This window comes from Thunnus albacares, chromosome 22 (assembly GCF_914725855.1).
Source record: "Thunnus albacares chromosome 22, fThuAlb1.1, whole genome shotgun sequence".
In the NCBI taxonomy this organism is placed as follows: domain Eukaryota; kingdom Metazoa; phylum Chordata; class Actinopteri; order Scombriformes; family Scombridae; genus Thunnus; species Thunnus albacares.
This window is the reverse complement of record NC_058127.1, coordinates 21687871-21707955: the sequence shown is the minus strand read 5'-3', so window position 1 is coordinate 21707955 and position 20085 is coordinate 21687871. Positions and strand designations below refer to the sequence as shown.

Below are 20085 nucleotides of genomic sequence, written 5' to 3'. Positions count from 1 at the left end.
TATTCCCTAAATTGCACCTGCAGTACTTTCTTACTGAGTGTGTTGGCCCACTGTGTCAGGCCATGTACCTTGGGATCTTTGAGACTGAAATGACGCATGTAGTGATTGACCAGACCGAAGGCAAAGCTCCTGTTCATGAAGGTCAGGCACCTCTGAGGAAAGAAGAAGAATGGTTATGACATGTGCTGCTGAGGCACGGTGTATGTATGGTGACAAAACAAATAAATCACAATAGAGCTATTGTGCTATGAAGGAAAAGCAGATGTGTCACGGGCCCCAGCGAAGTATTTTTGGGCACTTAGAAACCATAAAAATATCTCAGTCAGGACATTTCACAGAAAAATCCCGCCCGCTAAACAGACTTTTGTAAGCTAAACATTCCCTCCATGTGAAAAGACTCTGCTTTGAATGATAATTTGAGTCTAATATTGTTTTTCGACAATAAAGCTAAATTACCTCGTTAGAAATTCTGAATATTATCTATGAATATGCAAATCATTTTAATTTCTAAAGTTTATCTGCCGGTCCAAAGACGTCTCCTACTTCACTGGAAAGCCCATTCTCAGTGTTTGTGCTTCTGCTGTCAAACGTCAAATGTTTCGTGTACGTTTGGGGTTCAGACCTTGATGAAATTGGCCAGGCTCAGGTTGATGCAGCGGGCTTCCTCTGCGATTTCCATGTAGCGGATGGTGATGTGCGGCATGATGGACAACACCAGGGACTGGAGCGCCTGGTGGAAACTGTCGGGGAATCGCTGGGCCCGCGGCATCTGAGGAGATGGTCGGGACACAATGATAGATCACTTGACTTGAAGGCATTAAAAAAAAAAAAAAAAGGTTAAAATGTAAAGTATTAAATAAACAGAAATATTATAAAGGACACATTAGCAGTGTTTACAATTAACTTTAAAGTACATATTTTCTCATAACATGGATCAAAGTTTTTCTTAACAGCAGCACTGCTGAACTAGCACTGCTGCTTTGGACCCAGATGAAATGCAGACCCATGGCATCAGAATGTGGAATATATACAAAGTTTAATGATTTAGTGCGAGTCACCCGCTCTCTCTTTGAGTGTGTGTGTGTGATTTGTTTAAATGTCTTGTTTGCTTGTGATATCCATGCCAGACACAGACATTTAGACACACAGACGCAGTGCTCTTAATCTTAATTGCATGATGGAAGCAGAAACCGCTAAATACCAACCTTAATGCGGTTGTCCTCTTGCAGGTACAGGGCCACGGATTTAGCCATGGTTTCAAAAAAGAACCAGGAGTACTACAGAGAGGGATAAAAGATGATTGATGTCAGACTACTACATATTTCATGCAGCCTTCCTGGGAAAACAGCCATTGTGAAGACAGGGAACTATGTCACAGAGATAATTCTTAGTAAATTGAGAAACAGAGTACAAGCAGCTACATGCTGACATTAGATTTCTCAGTAGAGGACAGGAAACTCTTCTATGTTTTGAGGATCTGATAAGTCGTTTTATAGGCATGTATGCCACCTGCTGTTGAATGTCAGTGCTACAACTGGACTGACTGGGTGATGGTAAGTCATGCGGATGCGCACCTTGAGCAGTTTATTGCTGGTGTTGAAATCAGCAGTTTGCTTGAGGACGGCTGTGACTGCGGTGGCCAACACCTCGTGAGTGTTCAACGAGTTTCCTGACGCATGGTTGTTGGTCACAAACACATACTGAGGAGAGAGGGAAAAAAAAATAGATCCATACACACATGATGCGCTTTAAACTGAAACTGACAAGTACTAAATTATTTTATAAGTTTTCCCATTCGCAAGTACTGAACGGAAGGTCCAGTGCAGGAGTGTTTGTGTTGGTGTGATACCTTAACGAAAGAGCGCAGGTAGTGTTCCAGTCCTTCCTCGTGACATCTGGACACTATATGTATGATAACACTGAGGGTGCAGAGAACAGAAAGGCAGTGATACGCTGTAAGCAATTGCGTCAGTATTGAATACAAGCTGAAACCACACTTTACACACAAGTGAACAACTGACCGGAGAGAGTTGACCGCAATATCGTGGGCTACTTTGGTTGCTGCTGTAAGCACCTCAAACAGCTGCATCAGCACTGTAGGTAGGAAGTTGATGATGACATGCGTCTCCATGGCATGCAGGCACTGTGGGGAGGAGGGTAAGAGGAAGAAATAAATGAATGCTGACACCTAGTGGAGGATGAGAAAAAGAATCAAACAGCTGCAATAATAGAGCCATGCTCATGTAAAGGTAAGTTTGACTTGGATTTTTATGAACAATTACATTAAAACTTTTACAGAGGATACTCACTCTGCTAGCTTGAGCTCCTCGAGAAGCTTATGCTAAAATTTTTAAGTACTAATACAACACTTTATCCGCCTGCAGATCTCTTGACTCATTTTAAAACAAAAAACAGGCTCATTGCTGTGCTCTGCATTTCTATAGAGTTGACTGAAATTTCTTGAAATATGACTTTGAAGCATCTAAATCTAAAACAATGACATTTAGAAGCTATAGAGGAAATGTGGGGTCTGTTAGTGCCCTTGCTAAAATAATTGAACTACAATACAGAACTGCAAGCTGCAAAGTTTGGAGCTGCTGTTAGGGAGCTTTTGATTGTTCATCATAAATATCTGTAAGTTGATCCTTGCTCTCAAATAACTGACTGTGCACTGCCTCACAGTATCTGACCTTCAGGTACTTGATGAGTTCTGCTTGGTTGCCCTCTGATGTCGTCTTCATCAGCTGGCAGTGCTGGAAGAATTTGTGTAGATGCAGGTCCTGCGGAGGAAACCGTACAATACAATGTCATCCGCACTCCCTGCATGCCACCTACTTTGTGCATACTGCACATATATGTGATTATGTGATAAATGGTGCAAGAATGAAGTGTTTTACCTGAGTATATATGGTTGATGCTATATGGGTTCTCACTTTGAACAGTGTCTTGGCATTTTCCACCCACTTGATATCTGGTTGGGACTGTTCAAATGCAGACAAATATGTAGCATGTTACTTGATTGAGACATAACATGAGCAAACATGTCAGACAGACACCACAGTGTTGACCAAAAGTGATAATTTAACATGTGGACATTTAGCTCACAAGCTGGGACTTTGAATGCACTAAAAACTGAATCAGACATCTGTTTTATCCACTGCTTTTCATTTGTGCTTCGTCGTTTTCCTTTACCACTGAGAATAAGAGATGTCAAACAGGATGTCTTAGCTGGATTTGGATATCAAAGTGGCTAATGTAGTGTTCCTCTTTGAGTCTTGCTTTAATTGCATACCTTCCTGCTGTCCTGACACAGGTACCCGGAGGGCAGGGTTGCAGCTACAGGTAGCTGGAGCTCCACTGATTTTGACCTCCCGTCTTTTAGCAAAGGCAGCCAGGAGTAACCCACTGGGACACATGACAGGAGCAGAGTATACATGCAGATGAGATTATACATGGGTTAGGGGGAAAAGTCCTCTTACGGTATGGAAAATGTAATCAGCGTTGTGCTTTATTTTCTTTGTTTTAATATTCAATTCAATTAAGTGACACACATACAGAACATGTGTGGTCACGTGCAGACTTACCCAGTGCCTCTACCCCCTCTCTCTTCTTGCTGCTGGCCTTGCTGCTGGACTCACAGCTGATATGGTAAAAGGTGAAGAGGATGTGGTGTTTCTCATGCAAGTGAACCGGCAGCTCAATCTTTACCTGCACACGGTGGAAAAGGTCAGTGGGTTTTTTAGTTTATTATCACCACATCGTCGCTTTTCTTTCATTTGTTTCATGTGTTTGGGGATTTTTGGCCCACAAATTTGGTATAAAATTCATCTTAGTTGCTCAGCTGGCTACTGTGCACGATGAGTTCCCACCTCTTGACCTTAATGAATGCAGAAGAGTAACTTAAAATTCCCCATAAAGAGTGTGGTATTTAGCTCTCAGACCCATGTGTAGATGTGTTCAAATTTGACACGTGAGATTTTGAGTCCCTGAAAACACACACACACAAAAAAAAAAAAACATTCTTTGGTGAAGTCTACAATAAATATATTGTCCACAAGGGGGCAGCAACTACAAGGAAATGTACTTCTATGTGTCTTGCACACATTGATTTACTCACAGGAAATGACACATACAGAACGGCTGAATAGACTTTCCACTAATACAGATCTAACTCCCGACGAATTGCTCAAGAATGTCATGAATGAATATCATGACTCTCCAATTTATGACATGGGAATGTGTCAGACAGTCAGCGTGTTGAAGTTTCTCTCGAGTAAGTCGGAGGAATCCATAAGATCATGACAGTCTGACTAAGTTATTAAGGATGGTCAGAGTTCTTGGTGCATTGTTTTCCTGTTTGGCCAGAAATTCTCCATAAGTTGACAAGAAGCTAAAGCATGTGGAGGTAAATCCTAGTGAGCGTGCCTCTGTGTGTGTGTGTGTGTGTATGCATGCATGCGGGTGTATGAGGGGGGGGAAGTGGCGGACTCTTAAAATCCTAATCCGTTTGATATCAGGGCCATATGGACCCCCTCTGCTCTACCTCTCTCACAGTATCCTGACCGTACCTCTTTCACTGAGCTCCTTGCTTCTTGTGTGTGTGTGTGTGTGTGTGTGTGTGCTGGGGTGTGTGACTGTTTGACTGGTCTAGTGTGAGATCACAGCTCTCTGCTGAGACAGACTTATAGGATTATCTCAGTGCTGGGCTGAGGAATTTCAACACTGAACACAGCAGTTTCAGGGTATTTGAGAATAAAATAATAATCAAACTTTATTCGTTGTTGCTCCAGTCGCGCTTATCATCATTTCCTCTTAATATGTAACTCAATAGTCAACAACCTGATGAGTGAGCTCCAGGATGTAATCTCACCTCGTCGTAAAACTCTGGGCTCTGATTGTGGTGCAAGACGGCTGCGTAGGTGCTGCTGGTGAAGAGTGAGTCTCCCGGCTTGCCATAGATGCACTGAAAGGCAAACAAGCAACATCAGTCACCAAACTCTGGGCTGTTTGATGGTGGAGCACAGCGGTGAGTAAGTGCTCAGCAATCTGTGGTTACAGACAATATTTAGAGAAAAGACGGGTTGAGTGCGCAGCCCTTCATCATATGCATCTTTGAGACACCAACAGTTTAAATGAAGTCTGGAGAAAAAAAGAAAAAAAAAGCATGAGGTCTGACTAGACAAGAGGTGCCTGATTATGAAAAATTATATAGATTTTCAGGCCATACACAGCACTGTTTACCTTATTTTAACGAACCAGCAGCAAACCCCCCCCCCCCTGCTGGATGCTATGTTAACAGAAAACCAAATGATACAGAACACTTACAGCGCTGTGACTCATGTAATGACAAATATCCATTTTTCTTAACAAAAGGGAAGTAGAACAGTATGGATGCAGCCTAAAACTACAAAGGAAACAGTGTGCAGCTAGAGCTCTGTGCTGCATCAGAGCTGCAGCCACTACGTGAAGGGTTTTGTGGGAAAAATTTCATCTGTGCGGCGAGGTCAAGCTCGGCCAGGTCAGGACACTTCTAATGAGGAGCGACGAAAGGGATGGGGAAAAAAAAAAAAAAAAAAAAAACGGACCTGTTCTGACGGTTGGCTCGATCCTGTAATTAGGACGCTAACAATTGTAGTCATCCCTAATGAACGATAATGAGCAGGACTGGCCAGAGGAAGGACGGCGATCTCGAGCCAGCTGGTTGAAACTGTGACTGATAGGAGCTGGGATCAGGGAAACAACTCTGCGGGAGGACTACGTGAGCCTGGAGGATGGTGGAGGCGAAAAAACAGGGTGCGGAGTTCAAATTCTCAGCTCGGCCTGGATGGAAGCTGGAAGAGAAGGTGGAGGTGGGTGCGGTGAGGGAAGGGGGGGGGGGGGGGGGGTCACACAGATTTCAGCAACCAGTTGTTGCGCAGACCACACGGTAGAGTAGGACTAACGCACCAGTACCGCCATGGAAAAACAACACACTCAGATGCCTTCACATGAGTGTGTGGGGCGTGGGGGGCTGATGGGAGTTCTGATTACCTGACTCAGGATGAGGGTTGTAGCACAGCTGCAGGAGCTGCATCTGATCCTATCTGACACACGACCTTTTCTGTCCATACAAGGTCTGTACCACACACACGACTAAAAACCCATTTTCCTCCTGGCTCCGCTGGCGATTTCATCATCAGGTATACAAAGTGCAATTTCAGGTAAGCCCACAAATAAACCAAACCTGAGCTTATGAATGCACGATGGACTGGTGAGCAGTGATGATTTGACATAGATATGAGTTTGTAAACAGCTGATATTGATACTTTTTTTTTTTTTAAATCCCAACCTCTGGAAAATCATCTTCAGCTTTCCCCACAGCTTGAAAAGCGTTTCCCCTCCTTCACATTTGTGTCTTATGTAAAACCCAGATCTTACCAGAGCTTCCGCTTGCCTCTGATTCAAATCTCCTGAGAGGTGCGCTGCTGGCTCCTGCTTATTGTTTGTAAACAACTTGTTTGAGACCAGACTGTGTGTGTGTGTGTGCGCTCGCACTATCTGAGATATAGTACGCGTGGATGCGTGCTGGTCTGACTTGTCTGGACTGTCTTGATCAAGAGCATCGTGTGTAAATGTTTTGGCGGTCCGAGTCAAAAGAATTTTCTCCTTTTCCTCCTACCCTCTGGAAGAGTGAATAGAAAAACAACCCGCCGTGCTTTGATGACTGTTTCCACCCGCAAATATTTGACACGTGTGGCCAGAGAGAAAAGGAGAGGAAGAGAGAGGAGAGAGACACACAGTGACCATTCATTATCTTCTCCTGCCAGCTATAATAACCAGCTTCTGTAAAGCTTTTCCTTTTTTTCCTTTTCTGGCCCCTCAACTGCACTCTGACTTCCACTTTGTGAAAAGCAATAAAAAAAATAAAAAAAATAAAAAAAAGGAAAGTTTATCATGTTTGAGGCTTCTGCTATTGATCAAATCTCTCTCAGAACATTCCACAAGTTTTCATGACAGTATTACTGTTTTCTGAGAAATTAGCACCAGGCTCCTGCAAATCTGTTGAAAATAAAAGTGCATGTTGATTCCATCCCCCAAACCATCTATCCTCCTCTTTCTTCTATCTCATACGCCACTTCCTTTTTTCACTCTCAACCTATCTGCACAATATTAACTGACTTTTTTCATTTTTACCTGTATGCTCTGCTATCTGTGCATGTATATCGCCCTTTGCAGGCTTTGTTACATAAACATCATACGCTATCATACACTCATCTCTCTGAATGATGTTGTTCCTGTAAGTTGATGTCTAGTGTTTGTAGTTGTAAATTTTCAACTTTTTTCCTCAAAATATTCCAACTTTTTTTCCACATAATATGATCTATATATCTTGAGATTGTGAAACCTTGTTTTCTGTGGCTCTAATATTCTGTTGGACTGTATCAGATCAGCGCTAATTGGATACAACTGACCTGTGAAGACACTCTGATGTGCGCATCACTGACATATTACAACATATACAGAACATATAACTCACCTTTAAAGGGGCTGCACCCTCTTCGTCTGAATCTCGGAACTGCATGCAGACGGCGATGTTCCTAGCCTGCCATGGAGAAAACATTACTTTAAATCAATGCGCACGGCCGAGTAAACAATCAGTGAGAGTGAGTCCAATCAGTGATATGTGCTTCAGAAACCAATCCTTGTTGACAGGGTTTCAGCATTTATTCCAACCATCACCCATCCCTCATCATCGTGAGTCACACACCTTGGTGAAGGTCTTCTGGTTGTCGTATTTGAGCTGCAGAGGGTAGACGTAGAGCTGGTTCTTGTAGGTGGTGAAGGGGTAGTTGTACTTGGCTTCCTCGGGGAGGAACTCCTCTACCTCCACTGACACGCGCTCGCAGCTGTCCTCGAAGGGCTTCACGGGAATGTAAGATGAAGTCACCGTATCTGAGGGACAGAGCACGCCGGTTAAGGAACACCGAACCTCCGCTGCTGTGTTCTTGTTCTATCCCGAGTAGTCACCTCAGGGGTCATTCGGTGCGTTTGTGAGCGATGTAAAAGTCACGTAAGGATATCGATTATAAAAACAGCTGAGACCGTGCAAATCAAGTGTACAAGGCTTTGGGCCGCGCAGAAAGCTACAGTTACATCTTATTTACAATTATCTTAACTACTTTCTGGCAGGGTTTCTGAGCACTTCTTCAACTGCTGCCATTGATGCAGGATGCTGTGGTCTATCTTTTATTATACCTCCTAAAATTAAAACACATCATGCTTCTTTCCCGCACATGGGCGCACTCCGTCACCCAAAACGCTTCCTCCACGCTTCCTTTGTGACCCCAAAACTGCCAGTTTACAGTTGTCAGCATATCTCTCTCTCTCTCTCCCTTCAGCTTTGTGCTCTTTAACTGCACTTCTTTATTGCATGGTTTGTAAGGAACAGGCATATTTTGTTACATGCGTAGTGAGGAAACCACAGTTTTGGTCTTTGCACTATTGTTTGATTGTAATCTTAGTGATGAAGAAATCGACCACAGAGGGCTCACATAGCTGAGCAGTGCAGGTTTTAAGAGTCATTTCATCTAAATGATGCGTTTTATCTCAGTGTAAAGAATGAGTGACAAATCATTCTCTTCTCTATTGTTTAAGTGGTCAGTATGTTTTCAAAGTGGGCACTCGACTTCACTGTTACAGAGAGACAAATGTTAGGATAAGACGAGTGTTTAGGACTGAAACATACTTGAGAAGTCAGGTGGGACACACTCGATGGTAACGTTCAGCTGTCCGGGGATGGTCGGGAGTTTGCTCTTCTCAGGTCTGATGTGGAAAAAAAGAGATTCAAAATAAGAAGGTGCGATCGAGTTGTATAGCAACGCACAGCACTGTCTCCTATGCAATACCATGTTAAAATATACGCTTACACATGCATTAATTTGCAACAGGATGAATGTTTATTGCTACGGTAACTAAGCTAAAATAGCAGAAGAGTGATGATGACTCACTTCCTGATGTCAGCCAGCAGCTTGATGATGTCGTCAGTGGAGATCTTGCTGCTGTCCTGGCGGTAGAGAGGAGAAAACTTCCCGTCCATGTCCAGACTGCCCTGAGCGTCTTTGAACACCTGCCTGGAAAGACGCGACACGTGACGACAGCGCCGACCTACAGTGTTTTCTAGACCCATTTATCTTCAGCTGGATGATTTCGAGAAAGTTTAGACTGTGTCGGTGTCATTTATCAGGCTGCTGTGATGAATCCAACATGTCCTGGGTTTAAATAAAAAGCTTTTCACTTGGTTCAAAATCAGTTTCGGTCCCAATATTTCGAATACCGTGGTATGAAATATCAGCTGAACCTTGTTTTTCATTCCTACTGGAAACCTGCTGAAGCATTTAGAGGATGTGCAAAATGTATACGTCCATTATAAATGAATAGACTTTAAGTTTTATATGCAATGCATGATCTTATCATGCTGATATATTTCAATGTATTTGTAGGTCATTCCAAAGGCGAATCTAAACAGCTTTATTACTGGGTAATATTGTGACTCATGCATTATTCCTGTCTTACTTGGCAGCCCAAGCAAATGGCATCCTGTATTGGCCCAGGCGTTGGCACGTCTGTTTGGCAGCTTTGAGTACCTTCTGAGCAGTCTGGGGAGACATGAGAGAAAACAAACGGGACACACACAAAAAAAAAAATCAATATGGAGGAGAAGACAGAATGTTATCCTGGGAAAGATCACTGTTGCTTTCATCAGCTATACGTCACCTTGTTGATGTCAGAGGTCTTGATGTATGGCTCGGCGCAGTGGGTGATGCCGTTCTGCAACACCTTCTCCACACGCGCCACCAGAAAGATGTCGGCGTGGGGGTTGGTTACTGAAAAAATACCCTGGAGGAGAATGGGAGAAAAGGGAGTGAGAGGAGGTTAATTAGCGATGATACAGTAAACAACAAGTTCTGTGTATTTTCTTATTTGAATTGGCAAACTGTGAGTGTCTTTCCCTATGACCCTCCCTCTGAGATTTTCCATGGATCTGGGGAGAAAATCAGCCAAACTACCGGGGACTCAAATAAACAGGCCATCATCAGCGATTCAAAACTTTAAAACGTCATTTTTAAATTCAACTTTCTGCTCCTCTACAAGGCAAGTTCAGAGGAAGTGGCTGATGTTGGCTAAAGTTAGTCAGGAAAACCACATGGGGCTCACGTCTATTTTTGGTGTGGTGAGATGGGGCTGTTCTTAAACGGGTAGTGTCAGTTCACACAAACAATCTCATGGGGACCGAACTTTCATTCGGGCAAGAACATACTGTGCATACTGACATACACACGTACACACTCTAAGAAAGAAAAAAGAACTCCCGTTGAGGTTTTTGGGAACAAAAGCTATCACGTAGGAAGATGCAGCAGGAAATCATTTTGGAAAAAAGTTGCTGCATAAGTAATGAAACTGAGTGACTCTACCGCAGGAGCCATACCGGCTAAAAGGCTTTAAATCAAAATAGATGTCGACATCACAAACTGCGCATTAATAATACACAACTTTGAAGAGACGAGCACACAGTCAGAGAGACACACACCTTGGTTTCACTCCAAGCCATAATACTGCCCATCCTCTTCCATCAGCCCTCCTTCACTAACAAACACAGCCACACACACACACACACATGCTTCTGCTTACAATCTTTGACACTATGATTTGTCACATTTTGCACACTGCGGAGAAAAAAAAAAAAAGCTCCTAAAATTAACATATTACCATTAGATTCCCCAGAAGAGCTCACAAACTGTGTCAGCAGCCTTTCTGTGAACATAAACCGCTGTGCTACTGTTGGTCTCTAGCTGGAGAGAATAAAGCTACGACTCCTCGCTCGCACTCGAAAAAAAAATTTATTAGATTTGTGAATTATGTGATGAACTGGAAGCGAGGGTTGTGGCCTCCGGAGAGTTGCTGCTGATGGCGGCGGAGAGATGCGAGAGGTGGAGGCTCTTGTCCTTGGACCACACCCAATGCACCTAAATTAAACTGTGGTCAACTGAGCTATAATAGCACACTAATCACAGAGGTAGAGCCTGCTATGTTTGTGTTTGTGTGTGTGTGTGTGTGTGTGTGTGTGGGTTGGCAGAATCTAACATCAAGTCCATAAATTAGACCGGCTTGGAACGGAAATACTGTTTCTGCTCTGAGTGCTCGTGACTCTCCCTGATCGAACATTCTCACCTATAAAGTTGTTTGTGTTTTCTGTTGCTGTGATAGTCTCTCTTCATGGAAATGGAAAGTGTGTATTTGACTACACTGTGTGCGTTTTATAACCTGGCTGCAGCTAATTTACTACAGACTACAGTCATATTGACTTATTTAATCTCATTAATGGACCGAGCAAACAGAGGTGAGCGACAGACCGTGTGTGTGTGTGTGTGTGTGTGTGTATGTGCGTGTATGTTTATCTCACAGCACCTGCAGGAGTTTGCACAAGGCCAGAACCCTGAGCCAAGTGTAACACTCACACATGGGCATTATTCTTTCCTAAATAAACTCTGGACTTAAAACACGGCAGAGAGAAGTGACGAGACATGAAGCTTACATCACCGGGCGCAGAGCTCGTATCAGAAACTGGCAAAACAAAGAGATTCTGTAATTGCTCGCAAATGCTGCTTGAATGAGCTATGCCGAGGTTGCATGTGGATCCCTTCAGAGTGTTTAAAGGCTGGACGTGGACCAAGCATTGTCTGGAGACACGTTCGCCATCTGGAAATACCACAATGGCATGACAATGGGGGAAAAAAAAAAAAAAACAGCGCTTTGGTTAGAAGGGAGAAATCGATATGACAGAAATCAAGAATGGTGAATTTGGGTTAAGGGCGCCATCATACAGTCGTCGCAGTCTCAGCGGGGAATCCATCACCTGGTCGCTTATTACTTCATCCGACCCGGGCCAGCTGCAGTCGGCATGGGAAAGCTGAGCGCTGTTACAGACAGTCTGTCACATAAGGATTGCATCCAATCACAACCTCAGTCGGCTTGGAAAGTGTAAAGCATGCATTCATGTTCCACTAGTGATGCTCTTAGTGTGTTTCTTGTAAATTGTAGTTATCAATAAACCTGTATTTATATGCATTACTACTTTCAGAGGCACTGAAAGGTTTTTCATCACCCAGAGGTGTTGTTCCTGTAAATATGACCCTTTGAACTACATAGAGCTTCTTTCATGTGTTTCATGTGTCGTCAGTTCGTTTCTCTGACACAGATGTCATGATTAACATGCTTTTACATTGTTTGCTTTTGATCAATTGTTTCTCTTTTGTGTGTCTTCACCTGTATCAGTTTAGTCTGTTTTTTTTTAAATTGTAAACTAAACTGTAAATATGCATTTCTTCAGTGGAAGAGTGAGAACAGTCTGATCAACCGACTATGAGAAACAACCTCAAAACACATTAATATCTACAAAAAAAGTGATTGACATCTGACGCTCAGCGGTACTTAAACCGCAGTATGAACTAATTCTCACTCGCAGCTATTTCTTCATGTGGTCCAATTAGTGTGAACAGCGGAGAGAAAGAACGACCCAACAAAATCAAAAATCAAAAAGAAAAGAAGAAGAAGAAAAAAAAAAAAAAAACAAAAACAGGAATGGAATCAGTTTCATCAGCTCGAAACCCACATCAGCGAAACCTCGAACCCGACAGGATGACACGGTTGCCAAAACGGTGTCTAATAAGCCAGTTACAGCACCAGAGTCCATGTGACTTCTGTTTGTATTTGAACAGCTTAAACTTTAACACATGCATCACTAAAAAAAAATACAAGAAAGCAAACTTTTTTACCACTACTTAGACTAGACCTCACCTCAACTGGGGGAAAAAAGACTTTTAAGACACTTGCCTTAAAAGGTTTATTATTAGCAGAATCACATTCATCTTATTCAATAACTTTTATTGTCTTGTTTTGATCAACTCTGTATTTGTATTATCTGCAGTCACATTTGAATGTTAGCTCACTTTTTTCACTCCTTTTTGAATAGTATTATGTATATGAATAAGTTAAATGCAGTTTTTTTTCTCCGGAGGGCACTCATTTCAAAAAATGTTTTGCAAGTAAGGAACATTTTGTTATTCATACCTAAACTGAATGAACAATAAAACAGTGTTTCAGCTTTCACACCCAGTTCTGTGATTCAGGTTAAGTCATTTCCGCAGTCTAAATACAATCAAGTTTGTACCTGTGTAGGGAAGCGTAGGAGGGCCTCCGACACCCTCTGAAGAACAGGCAGGCTGTTCCCTTTCCCTGAGTCTCCGTTCATCATGACTCCCCCTCCTCCTCCTCCTCCGCCGTCTGAGTCCGATGAAGGAGAGAGCTGGCCCGGGGCGTCGCTCAGCATCTCCCTCACGCAGGACGGGTTGAGGTCGACGTGGAAGTCGGCCGAGATCTTGCAACTCTTGGAGATGTCGAAGAGAGCGAGGCTGATGAAGAACGGTTCCACCTTGGGGGGGGCGGCAGAGAGAGAGAGACGGTTAACGGCTTTTCACACATTCACTTCAATCAGTCTAAGTTTATAACATCTCTGGATTCATTTATATCACATTTCACACTGATCTTATCTAATCTCTTAACCTGTAGTTCTTCAGAAATGCTACTGTGACATTTTGTGGGTTAAATCTAAACCTAAAATATTACAATTATTATGGATTTACATTTGAGGTTTAATTTTTCAAATTGTGCAACAGTTAAAATTATACATTTGTACATTTTAGAAACTTCTGTTTTAATGGTAAATTTAGCCAAAATATGGGAGAAAAAAAATATATTTCCATAAAATATTGTCTTTCATTACATCAACCACACAAATATTAGTTGATCTCTCTTTTGGAAGCAAATGTTGGCTCTACAGTAGTGCAACCCACACACATTTTAGTGATTTTCGTGCACTTATGCCAGGACAGAAGGTTCCTGCATGATGGACAAGCCTGAGTCCATCCAGTAAACATTAAAACATATGAGATTGTGGAAGAGGGGGAGGGAAAAGAAAAGCACGTGCCTCTTCCAAACCACAAATATGAGTCAGTTCAAATCTACCAACCCTTCTAATGCACCAGCGAGCAGCGGGAGGAGGAGGAGGAGGAGGAGGTGGTCTAACACAATGTTTTATGACTACAGCAATCCACTCCAACAAAGGCGGTACTCGCATATGTTCCAAACTGCTGTCTCATCCTACCAGGAGCTCTTAATTCATCACACACACTGAAGGCATTTCCATTATTCATCATAGTATAGCCTTAAGTCCTAAACAAACCTCAGAGCTCAGGGGGCTTCCATCTTACATATCAGAGTGAAAAAAAAGGAGGATTACAACGTAGTAACATTAATGTGTGAAATAACACTTTACTATATAAACAAAATGAGAGGATATTACAACAGTATGGACCGTCTGATCCTCTTTTGGCCTGGTTGCTTCCATCGCTTGCAGACGCGCCAACATGAATTATGAAGGCTTTGTTATCTGGAGCAGAACTGCATAGGGTGAAGCGGGCGGATGATGTTTGGTGTGAAAAAGAAGGCTGTGTGCTGTGGTTAGATATGCTTAAGTGCATATGAACAAAAATCACAAAAGTGTTATCTTCACTCAACACTTGTTAAGCACAGTTAGATCTTTTAGGTCTGGTTTGAAGCTTGATAGAGATTTAAGTTTTAAGCCCTTTTAGTAAAAAAATCAGTCAAATTATCAGCATCAACTCTGATGCATTCATTCTGGTTTTGATTTATTTTATGAATACAGTGTAATACTGTTGTCTACTATAATATCTATATAGGTTTGCTCAGCCAATCAAAAGCTTTTCAGTTGGGGAGAAGGAGTAAATATGCATTGCTGAGGCTCTCCAAGACCAGGAGTGAGCCACACTGGTCTACTAGATTGTGAAAGGTAGTAAAAGTTATTAAAATAATAGTCATGTGTGTTGTGGAATTAAGATGATGACATACGTTGGTGAGGACGCCGTCACCCTTTTCGCTGACGCAGCCCTGGAGACTGAAGGTCAGGTCGTGGCAGCTGACCACGATACGACGGCCAAAGCGCTCCTCGAATGGCTTCACGTCTGGCTCGATGCCTGAGAAGTCCAGCCTCTGGATGTCAGATGGGAGGGAGGAGAGGAGGAGAGGAGGAAAGAGGGAAAGAGGGAAGCAGGAGGTCGACACAGCAAGGAAGGAAAGATTGATCCGGTGGACAGGAGAGAGAGAGAGAGAGGGGAGCGTGGGGATAAGTGCAGAGGAAGAGGATAAGGGAGAGGGGAAACGGTGTAAATGGCGGAGAGGGGAGGAGAGATTAAATAGTCTGAGTCGATACAGAAATAAATAAATCATAGGCCGACTGAATGTTCAAAGAAGCATCTTCTATACCTGTGTCTCAGGGTCCAGAGAGAAAAGCTTTTGTCTGCCCTCGTTCCTGTTGATCTTATTGAGCTGGTCTGTCTCTCTGGCGTACTGCGAACACACAGAGCGGAAGAATGTAGGTCAAATCAAATATTATGTCAGGAAAATGTATTACAGATTGATTTATTTGGCATTTATTTAATCTCATCAATAGCATTTGACCCAGTGTTCCTGCTGTTTTAATTGTATGATGCCATTTAGTTTTAAATTATTATATTATATTAGGCTGATGTTTGTTTCTTTATATAACACAGCTGAAGCTCTATTGTAGAAACACAGCCATGTAGTTCCTCATCATCAACAATTTGTTATTCTCATCCATTGTAAAAACATACATATGTGACTGCAACACAGTGATGAAAACGCTGAAACATTTTAGAGAAGTGGGAAAATGGAAACCAGTTTCAAAACAAATGTAGTATCTCACACAACAATGGCCCTTACACAGTCTGAGTTGCCTGCGAGTAAACCGACACGAACACAGACACAGAGGAAGACAGAGCAGAGGAGGAGAGTCGAGCGGCCCGACAGACCCAGACAGAAGGAGAAAGAAGGGCATCAACAAACAAATCAAACCCTCAGGTCACGTAAGAGCTTTAATCCATCTCCTTCCCCTCTTCTCCTCCCCTCGTTCCCTGCTCTCGCTCCGTCCAAGCCTGCAGACAAACTCAAGTGATCTTTTGCATGAGGAGGGAAAAGCTGTGCTGGAGTGGCCCGGAGCAAACGGTGAAACAGCAGTTGGAGAGCACAGAGGGCTTTGTTGACCGTGTGTTGCTCTGGGTTTATAGACATATTAAAGCAGCAAAGTCTCTGTGGGATAAACACTGCAGTTCTCAGGCTCAGAAAACTCAAATACAGTAAGGGGGGGAAACAAAAGAGCCGGGCTTGTAGAGCTCTTCCGAGGAAGAAATGATCATTTATAAATGCGTCAGAATAAATCATGTATGGCATTTATAAACAAGATCTAAATCTGGCCTGCTAGAGAAGTTCTGCTTCTTTTGAGATGAGATAAATATTTCATCATCTGCAACTTCATAGTTAAAGTGCTCAGTCTGTGAATTAACCATCCGTAAAATGCAGTACCTTCACAAGTTCCGGGTGTAAGCTCCTCCCCAGGCTCTCCAGCAGGCTCTCGCTTTTACCTTGGCTCGAGGTATCGTCATCTGATTGGACGAGACAGAGATCACGCATGAATAAATGTAGCGGACAGAAACACAATCTGATGACGAATCACGCTATTATGAATCGGGCTCAATAAAACCCAAATGTTTTCCCTAATGGCTCCCTTTGTGGCTGTCTGTGAGTTTTTCTTCCCCAGGAGGACAAACTCGTATCTTACAGTCTACTGACCGAATTAAAGAGGCCGTTCACTATTACTGCTGACTGCCAGGTGACGGATGATGGCCTGAGTGAACTCTAACTGCCTCTCCGTCTTTCTGGAAGACCTCAGTGTCTCATCAGTATCTTGGAGATTCGTGACCGAGCTTGGCCTATCGGGTTTCACTGGAATATTCTGCAGAGAGTGTATTATTATATAAGAAAAAAAACAAAAAACAAAGAAGCACTCAGATGCTGGCGAGACATCACTGTTGGCATTTCTCCACAGTTCAGGACAAGCGATGAATTCAACAATTCACCACAACTGCCCCCTAAAGAATCGCACTCTTTAGTAAAACTAAAAGAGCAAAAACAGCTGAAAACAGATTCTTACACTTTCTTGAAGCTGCACAGCTGATTTCTTTTACAATTTACAGATGATGTGCAAGCTTATCACCGCTGTCTGTCTACTGGCAGTAGCAGTAGGCTTCATATTAAGTCTATTTATTGCCTGTGTATCATTGTAATATGGAAGCCATTAAAGTGTCATAACACAGAGCTCAGAATTAAATTCACGGGGGTTTGGATTCCCTCCACTGTCAGGGAGAAGGATTACTGTAACCCTGGCTAACTTAACCACAAGCTAAAAGGCTATGTTCAAACATGCTATTATGAGTATCATAGCTACATGAATGAGTGTACAGTCACTTTTCAATAAGACTGTATATATTAGGTTGACTGAAAGGTTATCAGTCAGGTTGGTTTTTTTTTTTTTTTTTTTTTTTTTTTTTAGAATGGAGGTAAATCTCACCCAGGGCACAGTCCAGTGACTCCCCGCCGTTCCTCCTGTCCTGGCCGGCCTCGCTGCTGCTCTGCAGAGCCTGCTTCAGCGTGACCACCCACTCCTCCATCTCTGCCTCGCTGTCTGCAGCCAGGAAGTGGCTGTAGCGGTCTTGCATCTTCAGCTCGAAGCCGTTACGCCGCATCTTAGGGCTCTGAGGAGGGAAAAATTTTTTGGATTTTAGTTTCCTTGTATCTTCTACCCCAATCATCTTACATTTGTGGTAATAAGAGGAATGCTAGAGCGGAGTTTGGGGCAACACAACAGGATTTTTCCTTGACGTTAAAATCGCTTTTAGCCAATGCACATATATAATTTCTCTAATGAACACCACAGTGCTTCTTAGGTTTTCTGTTTGTACGGGGCTTCTGATGCATTCAAACAGCCCTTTCTAAAGACTGGTGTAGGGCTTTATGAAGGATATTTTATCTATGATATAAGTAAAAGCAGCTGTGCATGTCAAACAGACAAAACACTCTACAAGCTTTCACATGAAACCCACTAGTCAGAACAAGTTCCCTCACTCTTCCCATTCATCTCCGGAGTGTGTTCATCAAACTGAAAGCTTCCTGGCAGCCTCCCCAGCCAGTGCAAACCTGAATGAGGTACCAGCCAGTGCCAGCCAACAGCAGCCACTCATAATCTGCTAGAATCGGACTTTTAGGCCCAAGTCAAAAGGAATGCAGCAAATCTATCCAATCAAAGCTTCTAAAAGCCCCTGGAGCGTGGCGAGAGCAGGAAACACACTGACTTTCACGAGGGTAGGAGCTCATGCCAAGAACTGAAAAACTCACAGTGAGCACAGAAGGAAGTACATCAAAATGAGTTCAATTAAACAAAACACCATGGTATATTGAAGGCTTACAGTAAGAAGTTGTCAAGCTGAAAGGGGATGCTGCTGCTGCTGCAGCTCTTCTCAACTGTGCATTTGATTTTTCTTTCATTTTTTTCCCAGCCTTGCATACCTGAATGACGTCTATGCAGGAGTCCAGGTAGATGGATCCTTTGGTGTCCTTGCAGTTCTTTTCATCTTTGTAGGAGTTGAGGATATAGGAGCCGTCGGGGAGCTGGGACAGGTAGAAGTACCTCCTTTTGAACACCTGCGTTTTACATTAATGGAAAGCAAGTCAGGAAAATTCATAGTTAACAGATTATAAACAGTCATACAGTATGACAGAAATAAAGTATTAAATGTAGCTTCTAAACACAGATCTTTCATCACTTGTGTTTGACCATTTTTTATGCCCCTTTCCTTCCCTGTAATATTATACATGTCAGTTCTGATGTGACTGTGGTTGTAGTGATTGCAACATTCTTGAATGTAACACATGATGTGATAAAATAACAGCAGAATACAGAGAGTGGTGTAGTTTCGGTGGTGCATCATCCACGAGGAAGGACGAAAAGCTGCCATGTGCACCTCGTTCAGCTGTGAACCCTGCGTGTTGTTGTTATGTTGTATGAATAGCAGACAGGAGGTCTGGCGGTGACTCACCCTCATGGAGACAGACAGGCTGCTGTTGATGTTGGCTTTCTGAAGCCATCCCTGCTTCATGATGCCTCCCCTCTGGGAGCACAGCGATGATGTGTCCTGACAGACACAAGCATTGCAAAATCAATCAAAACAGACTTTATTATGCAGGTTAATTCAGGTTAATTCTTCTTACATATTGAATATTACAATAATCAGTGTACGTCTAGACAGTAAGTTGTATCAAAGCGTTATTGACACAGTTCACAGTACATAGTGCTGTATTTGCATGAAACATTATTATTTTTTTATTATCATTTTTATTATTATTCACTTTCCTTTTACTTTCCTGGAAAGTAAGTGTTTGTGAGAAATGTTGACTGATCACAGTTTGCAGTGCATAAACATTGTTCAGTCGGTGAGAAGTCCTAGAGGTTCAATCACACACTGTCACAGCCAAATCAGCTCATCAAAATTTAATCGGTTTCCCATAAAAGGTTCATCATAATTTAGATAAGATTCTGTCAGTGCAGCCTTGCCATCTCATTACTATCATGGGACTGTTCATCAGAACCACAGAGAACACAAGCACTTATCACATGGGAATGGTCTCTTAGTGAGGACATTCAGACAAACACACACACACACACACACACCCCTCCTCAGCAGTAATGTATCCGGCCACGTGGAGAAATTCACAGTACAGTATAAGGAGGCTTAATTAACTTAATGTAAGCCTGGGACATGACACACTGTTATGGAAACTATCATGACATTGAGTGAAAAGGACTGAGGTGGGCAGATGTATCTATGTGTGTGTGTGTGTGTGTGTGTGTGTGCGCGCATGCGCACACAACTGAGACAAGCTTAATCACACTGAAGTGGCATTTTGTCCTCTGTGTGTCACGCCTCTAACTCTCTCCAGCTTCATCCTCTAATCTAATTGGCTGACAGTTCTCCTCACTCAGCTTGCACAAGTCCATCCTTCCCTCTCCTCCCTCAGATACACAGAGGCTGGTGCTTACACACACCTCACCACACCCTA

General features: G+C 42.8%; 1 protein-coding gene across 3 annotated transcripts in view; it reads right to left on the bottom strand.

Moving 5' to 3' along the window:
* The window catches only part of dock11 (dedicator of cytokinesis 11), a 67601-nt gene that overhangs the window by 36344 nt on the left and 11172 nt on the right, over positions 1-20085 (bottom strand). For all 3 annotated transcript variants that reach the window (XM_044340614.1, XM_044340616.1, XM_044340615.1), the window contains exons 6-29: positions 19065-19160; positions 18535-18669; positions 17540-17723; positions 16495-16574; positions 15379-15462; positions 14965-15105; positions 13208-13468; positions 9754-9876; positions 9553-9635; positions 8988-9110; positions 8726-8802; positions 7748-7932; positions 7517-7582; positions 4871-4963; positions 3585-3708; positions 3293-3405; positions 2898-2981; positions 2691-2780; positions 2022-2143; positions 1850-1919; positions 1575-1700; positions 1206-1277; positions 623-769; positions 69-152 (exon numbers count right to left, since the gene is read on the bottom strand). In XM_044340614.1, the coding sequence (XP_044196549.1) occupies positions 69-152; positions 623-769; positions 1206-1277; positions 1575-1700; positions 1850-1919; positions 2022-2143; positions 2691-2780; positions 2898-2981; positions 3293-3405; positions 3585-3708; positions 4871-4963; positions 7517-7582; positions 7748-7932; positions 8726-8802; positions 8988-9110; positions 9553-9635; positions 9754-9876; positions 13208-13468; positions 14965-15105; positions 15379-15462; positions 16495-16574; positions 17540-17723; positions 18535-18669; positions 19065-19160 (2763 nt within the window). The remainder of the gene's footprint in view (positions 1-68; positions 153-622; positions 770-1205; positions 1278-1574; positions 1701-1849; positions 1920-2021; positions 2144-2690; positions 2781-2897; positions 2982-3292; positions 3406-3584; positions 3709-4870; positions 4964-7516; positions 7583-7747; positions 7933-8725; positions 8803-8987; positions 9111-9552; positions 9636-9753; positions 9877-13207; positions 13469-14964; positions 15106-15378; positions 15463-16494; positions 16575-17539; positions 17724-18534; positions 18670-19064; positions 19161-20085) is intronic.